We start from the raw sequence: 8,381 nt of genomic DNA, 5'->3' as shown, positions 1-8,381 counted from the left end.
TTTCATCAATGAAATTACAGTTCAGGTAATCTAATAGATATTTACTTTTCTTCAAACCTGAGTGTATTTTTTTGTAAAAACAGAGTAATATTTTTACATCTTATCTGAAGACATCTATTGAGTATGTTATTTTTATATTTATTATAATATTACATTAATATTACTTTATTAATAATATATTTTTATTTTTATCTTAATATAAATGAGTACAGGTAATACTTCTCAATCAAAATTAAAATCCTTAAAAACACTTTCAAAGATTTGTTTTCTTCTAATAAAACAAATCAAACTACAAAGACGGACCCATTTAAACAAATAGACTTTTCTAAAAATATTAAAGTAAAAGAAGCATCACTCCAAAGAGTGAACGATGTAACACCAAAAACATTATTTGGTATGAGTTATTCTCCAAATGAAATTGATGAAAGTGAAGTTGAATATAATATTGAGCAAAGCATCATGCCGAAAGCTGAGCGAAACATCGACACATCTAAAAGGTGTGGTGAAAAACATTCTGGGCAAAGCATAGACACATCCAAAGGATGTGGAGTCCGCATCTGCGATGTATCCATGCCGAAGGCGGAAAAAAATCCTGTGTCAAAGACTGAAAGTTTGTCAGTTATTACTTCTAAACATATTTTTGCGTTACAGAAGATAATATACAAATACAATTTAAAAAATAGATATGTTAAAACAATGTAACAAAGAAATCAATAGATTTATTAATAATAATCCATAAGTTAACTTTATCAATACAAAATATTTAAATGCTGCAATTTATATAAATGGTTATGTATTCTGTAAGATTAAAGCCAAACAAACATTAATAAAGAAACAATATAGAATTACTAAAAATGATTTAAATAAAAAAAGTCAAAAATATAGATGACGAAAAGCAAGAATAATTAGAATTATTGTTATTTTATTATTACTTAATAAAATAGAAGAATTAGAAAACAACCAAAATAATATGAGAGATAGAATTATTAATAAGATGCTTTCTATATTAGAACATTATATTACTGTTAACAAATTAGATATAAGTAAATTATTTGAAAATAAATATTTATAAATAGATACTTTTATTATTATAACAATTAAAGGTTCTGGTATATCGATATCATAATCTGAATTTACAGCTTTAATTATTTCATCATGATGAAATATTCTTGTTTTTAGAACGCTAATCAATTTGTTCAAAGCATATTTATCTGTTAAAGGATATGTTTTACACCAACATTCATAAGTTTGGTAATTACATATTTCATTTTCATTACTTTGTATAGTGTTAAGATAATCATTCAAATATTCTTTGAATCTTTCCATTCTTTTAATTAAAATTCTATATCCACATCTAAGATCAACAAATAAGGATTTGTCATCTAAATCATATTTAACATAATTATCAACATCTTTATCATAATCAAGTTTAATTATCCCTTTAATTATTTTAAGGAAGATAAAAAACCATATTACTATAAATTTACTATAAAACTTAATTACTATAAATTTACCATAAAATTGATCTATAATTAAATTCAGATCTCTGCGTTGGGGCTTCGCCCCTTCAGGTTTTTCCAAAACCGTCCCCCTCGCGATTTAATTAAATTGTGATAAAATATAGTTTAAAATGTTGTTCCCCTAATTTAACATAATTTATATACTACTATACATTTTTTTATGTTTTACTATGAAAATTATTCACTGGGCATATATAGCTTTTCTAGCAAACATTACCATATATTTCATTATATTAATATCAATAAAGTATTATTATATTATTTATATAAATAAAAAAATTAGTAAATAAGTAAAACTGAAAAATTTAAATAAAACTAAGATATGATGATATTGACAGAATTTGAAAAAACAAAAAACCATTGGAACCACAAATAAAAAAGACTATCTTGGCTGCTCAAGGGAAGTTTATTTCAGAATTGTTCAGTTTGCATGTTGCCGGTGGTGATAACTTCAAAGCTTCGGCTGGTGGGACCAACAAGGGCCAGAGAGGTGCCAAGTTTTTGACTATGGGATCTAATTACAGAGAACAAATTGATGATCTTATGAAGAAATTGAGAATGACTACACCACACTTCATATTATATGTATTATTCCAAATAAATAGACAGAAGAGAAGACGCTACTTCATTGACTCGACGATCTTGAAGCAATTGAGATGCAATGGTGTCTTGGAAGGTATTAGAATTACTCGTATCCAAACAGAATCATCTACAACGAATTCTTGAAGAGATACTTTTTTCTTGGAACGAACATCAACAAGAAGTCTTCAGATGCCATGCCAGTAGTCAAGGATCTCATGAAACTATTTTGTGAGAAGTACAAGAAACAAGCCAAGAGTGAACACTGGCAAATTCAAGTTTGGTAAGACCAAGATTTTCTTCAAGGTTTGTGTTCTTGCTGAAATTGAAGAGATTAGAGAGAACAGAGTCAATGAAATTGTTGGTGGTCTTCATATGTGCGCAAAAGCAATTGCTCACAAAGAAAACTTATTGAATGGAAACTCGATGAACAGATTGCTATCATTGTCATTTAAGACACCATTCACATTTGGTACCAATTCAGAAACCGGGTCTGGTTCAGATTGTTCCAAAAGGTCCTACCAACACTTAAGAGAAGAAGAGTCGATGAGTGTTAATTCGCAACTAAAGACAAAGAAATTGAAACTTTTAAGAAGAAGCTTGCTGAAGAAATTGCAAAAAGAGAAGCCGCTGAGAAGGCACTTTCTGAAATTATAATCAAGAACGTCGACTTGGAAGCTTTAGTTTAAAAGCTTAAAGAAGATATTGATCCAAAGAAGGTTTCTCTTGACAAGGCTGATATGAAGTCACGAGAAGAACAAGAACACATTGAAGAACTCCAAGGTGATATTAAGAGAGGAAAGGAAGACTTGAGCAAGTTAACCACTGAGTACAAGATACTTGAAGCTGATAATCAAAAACTTCAAGACGGAATTACCGTACACAAAGCGACTATTGCTTCAAGGGATAGTGTCATCACCGAGTTGAACAAAAACATTAAAGATAAGGAAGGCGAAATTTCTGACTTGAAAAAGAAGTTAGTGGCCGAAGAAGACAATTCAAAGGATCTTGAGACACAATTGCACGAAAAGGAAGACGATATTGCTGATTTAGAGAAACAAGTCAAAAAGTTGCAAAACACCATTTCTGATGTCAACGCACAGAATGAAAACACTGGCTCTGTTTGAATGATCTTGCCAATACCAAGAATGATTTGAAAAAGACTCAGTTAGCTCTTGACGATACTGAGAAGAAACTCGACAAACAAGTTGCTCAGAACAAGAAGGTTTCAGACGAAAAAGATGGGTATAACCAATAATTGCAAGCTGAGAAGACAAAGACTGCTGTTTTGACTTTGGCCAAGAATGCAAGTGATAAGAAGATTTCATTATTGGACTCAGAGAAAGATGAGTTAGAAGATAAGAACAGAAAACTTGCTAAGTTGACGAAGAGAATTGAAGACGGACTGAATGACTCTGATATGTTGAAAGCACAGAAGGCCGACTACGAAAAATCCAAGTTTTGAAAGATGATGTGGAGAAGACTGGAAAAGACTTGGCTGGTGCCAAATCGAATATGCATCAAAAAGACGTTGAAAGCAATAACTTGAACGAACAACTTGCCTAAACTATTAATAAGAAAGACAAGCTTGAAGCTGATGCTGAGAATATGAACAGAAAGAAAGATGCTCAAGAGAAGCAACTGACTTAATTGAATGCTGACAATGACAATTTGACTAAAGCAAAATCAGTTGTCGATGCCAAATTGAAAGACACTGAAAGAGAAAAAGCTGCTCTTAATGAAGAAGTTGAAGCCGCAAATGAGAAGTTAAGAATTACTAAAACCGACTTGGGAAGAACTAAAGCCGAAATCGGCCAACTCCAACAGAACTTTGACTATCTTAAAAAGAATGCCGACACTGATGCTGCTGATAAGAAGAAACTCAATGGAACTGTTAATTAGAGTAATAAAAAGATTGAGGAATTGAGTGCCAAAGTCGACGAATTTTCTGGTGTTATCACAAGAAGAGGACAAGAAGTTGCTGAAGCCAATGAAGAGCTTGAAACAGTCAAGAAGGAAAAATTTGCAAAAGAAAAAGAGGCAAAGAAGTTGAAAGCAGAAAACGATGAAATTAAAGAGAAGGTGAAAAATTTGGCGAATGACAAAGACCAACTTTCTTCTGAAAAGAAGAAGCTTCAAGACAAATATGACCAACTCAATAACTTAGTCTCTGGACACGAAGACGAGACCAACAACTTGAATGGTTTAATAAAAAGGTTACAAAGAGATTTAAAAGCAAAACACTGAGTTTACTGAATTAAGAGACAGAACAACTAAAGACAAGAAGAAAATAGCCGATTTGGAACAACAAGTACAAGACCTTGAAGATAGACCAGTTGGGACTTCAAATATCGACCAAACTGAAGTCATCAAGAGAGACAACCAAATTGCAGATTTGGAAAAGGCAGTTGCTGCGTTGAAAGATCAGAACACTCAACTTGATGCTGTTAAGAAGGATATAAAAAGTGGTCAATTGAAGACGCTTTGAATATTGAGAATAATGAATCACAGATTAATGCACTTGAAGCACAAAAGAAGATGGCATTGGACAACAAAGCGGAGGCTGAGAAAACTGCTGCGGACCAATCTGATAGAAGAAAGAAGATGGAAGACTAAGTTAAAGCACTCAATGCACAAGTCTGTTATTTAAAGTCCAAGTCAGTGCACCAGCTTCTGTTGCTCAAGAAGAAGATAAAAAATGTTGAATGCAAGAATTGTTGAAATTCAAGCCCAACCCGATGAAGAAAGACAGAATGCTGACAGTGCAAATGCTGTTCGAAAGGCTGCTGAGAGCAAATTCAGGAAGTCCAATTCAACTTAGATGAAGCAAATAACACTAAAGAAAAGTTGACTAAAAAGGCGAATGACTTGTCTGTCCAAGTTGATCAACTCACCAACGAGAAGAAGAAGAATGAAAAGGATTTGGAGGAAATGGACAAAATGATCAACGACTTGAATGCCGAAGTTGACAATGCACAGAAACAACTTGACACTGCAAATGATGACAAAGATGGCAATGAAGCGATGAAACAGAAATACAAAGACGAACTGATGAGTGTTAGAACTGAACTTGATCAAGAAAAGAAAGACCATTCCAAGACCCAATTGATGAAAGGAAAGTACGAGAAGGATATCGCTGAAATCACAGTCAGAGCTGAAACCCTTGAGAAGAAAGTCCAGATGGCTGAACAAGAGAAGGTCAAGACTCTGAGAGATAATAAGGCTGCTTCTGAAGAATTGATGAGAACAAAGACAGAACTCGACGAGAAACAAGACGAATGCGACAAACTTGAAGATGATATGTCTGAGATGAAGACTGAATTGGAAGCCCTTGAACAAGCTGCGAAGACTTATAAACAGTCGAAGAACACTTACGAGAAGAAATTGACTGAATTGAATGAGCAACTTGATCTTGAAAGAATAACTGCCCAACAGGCTAAAGCACAGAAGAAGAGCAATGCAGACAAACTCAGAGAAGTGAAAACGAATTCGGTGAATATAAGGAACATGTTGATGAATTTATTAACTAGTTGACTGCTCAAAAAGCTGATTCACAGAAGGAACTTGAGAAGGAGAGAGCAATGAAACAAGAAGCCGACAAGGAAACTCAAAAACTTAGAGCTAAAGTCACTGATTCAGAAGCTAAATTGGTGGATGCTAGTGCTACTGGAGCTTCTATTGCTAAATTGAAAGCGAAATATGAAACAGAATTGGAAGGAATCGAAACAGAAAAGGAAGAAGCACAAAACGCGGCTGCTAAAGCTAAGAAACAAGCTAAACAGTATGCTAAAAAGGTTGAAGAGGCTGAAAGAAAGCTTGCAGAATTCGAACAGAAGGAGTCTACATTCAACACTCATATTGGTAAGACACAAGCCGTTTGAAGAAGACACAACAATCAGTCAGAGATGGAGAATTGAGAATTGCCGAGTTGGAAGACATTTCAGAAAATTTGGTGAAGATCTGAACAACAAACAACTTGAAATTGATCGGGTGAGTGCAATTACTTTTGAAGACTAAGAACAAATCGATTCAAGTAAAACACGAAAAGACAAGGATTAATAATTATTACATTGTTTTAGTATTTTTTAAATTAAAATCTAGTTTAAATACAAGAGTCTAGTTATTAAAAATACAATATTTTTATTATTTTTTATAGTTTAATTTCAACTAGATGCCTCGAGTCTCTGAAAGATGCCTTTTCAAATAATTTTCATTGAGTGATGGATATTTCCAATGACAATAAAGATTGTGATGTTCTATTTTTAATAAGGAATTAGAGTTTCGATACAAAATCGATACAAATTGATTTAATCAAATTAACTTTATCTGTCGAACCCAAAAATACATTTAAAAGTAGCGATTCATTTCACAACATCACTGATGTTTTTATTTATTTAAAATAGTCAATTTACTATATACTGTCAATTGTAATATTCTAATTATGTAATAAAGTCTATTGATCTTTTCTTAGTTTGTTGCTTTAAAAATTTGTGTTACCAAACTATTAAAAAATAATTAATTGATTACGTGATAATATAATCAAGTTATAATACTCTGGATAAAATACTAAGGAACAAAATAATTATTTCAAAAAAAGTTCAATATTAATTATTATACAAATTTAATTACAACAATTATTTTTTTCAATAATAGATATTTATTATCGAATTAAACTTAATTCACTTAAACTCATAAAAGTATCATTGTTGATTTTATTTATTAAATATATTTTTATATTATATTTAATGTTTTTATAGACAAAAAATACATTGTTTATTATGTTATTTTTATTAAATTATACTTAAAATATTTTAATAAATAATTTATTTGTAAATTAATTAATAAATGTTATTGTTTATATATTCTCGAACGTTTCTTTTTAATAACACACCCAGGTTGTTTTCTACGAGATGAACATATCCAATCACCATCATCTTTCTTGTTTTTTATAATCGTTGTTTTTACATATTTGTCATAAATAAGTTCTTTCGTTTTTGGTTTTTTGGAATCAGTTTCGTGTGGACTTTTTGTTGTTTTATTTTTTGTTTTTTTAATTGTTTTTACTTTGTTTACTATTTTGGAACTATCAATTTCAATATTTAATGTTTCTCCTAGTTCCTGATCATCACATGGATTCTTTTCAAACTCTCCTTCAATCGCCTCATTATCATCATTTATTACTTGTTTACTATCTGTTGTTCGATTTCTCAAATGATCTTCTACAAAACCAACATCTTCGATGTTTATTTCTTCAATATTCCAATCTCCAAGAACACATTCTTCGACCACAGCTTTTTCGAAAGATAATTCCAAGTTTTCTCTGGTCTGTATTTTCATAATAGCTTGGTAAAATTCTTCACTTGTGATCGAATTGGAATAAAACGAAGTGGTTGCTGCAAAAATTGATTTGTTTTTAATTACACTTTTGGTGTTTTTTGATGGGCGTTGGTTAATTTCTTTAACAACTCTAATTGCTTCATTTTCGATTGATACCAATTTCAATAACAGCACTTCAAAAGACGGCTTTTTTGAAGACAGTCTTTTAACAAGAGCTGAGTGATAACTCTCACTAATATTATCTGTTCTCGATGACTGTTTGTACTGGCACCACAAAGGCAATGGCCATTTCCACATCCAATTCATTTCAAGATAGTCAACAAATGCCAAAATATTATTTTTTAAAAATGGATCACACTTTTCTAATTCAAGTGTTATTACGATATCATTTTTTACTATTTCAAATTGTGCAATCATATCTCTTGGTTTAAAAAATGGTATGACCATTAATTATTTGGCTGTTTTCCATATAAAACTCCCAGGAAGATAATACGGTTTCATTCCCAATTCAATTATTTTTCGCCATAAAATTTGGCAAAAGTGAAAATAGCAACCATGACAAAGACACTCGTACTTCTTTAAAGTGTTTAACACGGCTACCTCAAAATCCAACATTACACTGGTTTTTGGTGAAAATAGGTGAAAATCAAACATTTGGAAATAATATGAATCTATTACATCGAACATTTTTGTATATAATGATTCTGATTTGCTTTTCATTAAACAATGAAACAAAGGAAGACAAACTCCATTTTTTAGAACACATTGTATAGTATATAATTGATACCATTTATTAGGAGCAGAAGAAAATGTTCCGTCCAGACATATATAAGTCATTTCTCTTCCTTTTAATATTTTTATTTTTTCCAATGATGAAAATATAAACAATTCTTCATCTTCGTAAGTCCAATAATCATTACCATCCAAAAATACATTTTACTTTTC

General features: G+C 31.3%; 4 protein-coding genes across 4 annotated transcripts; all 4 read left to right on the top strand.

The window, feature by feature from the left end:
- Positions 1-2,296: 2,296 nt before the first annotated feature.
- On the top strand, positions 2,297-2,788 carry EIN_231750 (hypothetical protein; the record flags this gene model as incomplete). The annotated part of the gene is made up of 3 exons (XM_004258508.1): positions 2,297-2,377; positions 2,442-2,651; positions 2,696-2,788. The coding sequence occupies 3 exons, from the start codon at positions 2,297-2,299 to the stop codon at positions 2,786-2,788; spliced, it is 384 nt and encodes a 127-aa protein (XP_004258556.1).
- Positions 2,789-2,839: 51 nt separating this feature from the next.
- Positions 2,840-3,564, top strand: EIN_231740 (hypothetical protein; the record flags this gene model as incomplete). The annotated part of the gene is made up of 2 exons (XM_004258507.1): positions 2,840-3,220; positions 3,373-3,564. The coding sequence occupies 2 exons, from the start codon at positions 2,840-2,842 to the stop codon at positions 3,562-3,564; spliced, it is 573 nt and encodes a 190-aa protein (XP_004258555.1).
- A 384-nt stretch (positions 3,565-3,948) lies between these two features.
- Positions 3,949-4,587, top strand: EIN_231730 (hypothetical protein; the record flags this gene model as incomplete). Its single annotated transcript, XM_004258506.1, has 3 exons — positions 3,949-3,992; positions 4,067-4,302; positions 4,364-4,587. The coding sequence occupies 3 exons, from the start codon at positions 3,949-3,951 to the stop codon at positions 4,585-4,587; spliced, it is 504 nt and encodes a 167-aa protein (XP_004258554.1).
- Positions 4,588-4,804: 217 nt separating this feature from the next.
- Positions 4,805-5,980, top strand: EIN_231720 (hypothetical protein; the record flags this gene model as incomplete). The annotated part of the gene is made up of 3 exons (XM_004258505.1): positions 4,805-4,861; positions 4,902-5,591; positions 5,657-5,980. 3 exons carry the CDS (start codon positions 4,805-4,807, stop codon positions 5,978-5,980), a joined length of 1,071 nt encoding a protein of 356 aa, XP_004258553.1.
- Positions 5,981-8,381: the final 2,401 nt, after the last annotated feature.

This window comes from Entamoeba invadens (genome assembly GCF_000330505.1).
Source record: "Entamoeba invadens IP1 unplaced genomic scaffold scaff_1105074724705, whole genome shotgun sequence".
Lineage (NCBI taxonomy): Eukaryota > Evosea > Mastigamoebida > Endamoebidae > Entamoeba > Entamoeba invadens.
Note: the sequence above shows the minus strand (reverse complement) of the source record. Positions and strands in the feature narration are given on the sequence as shown.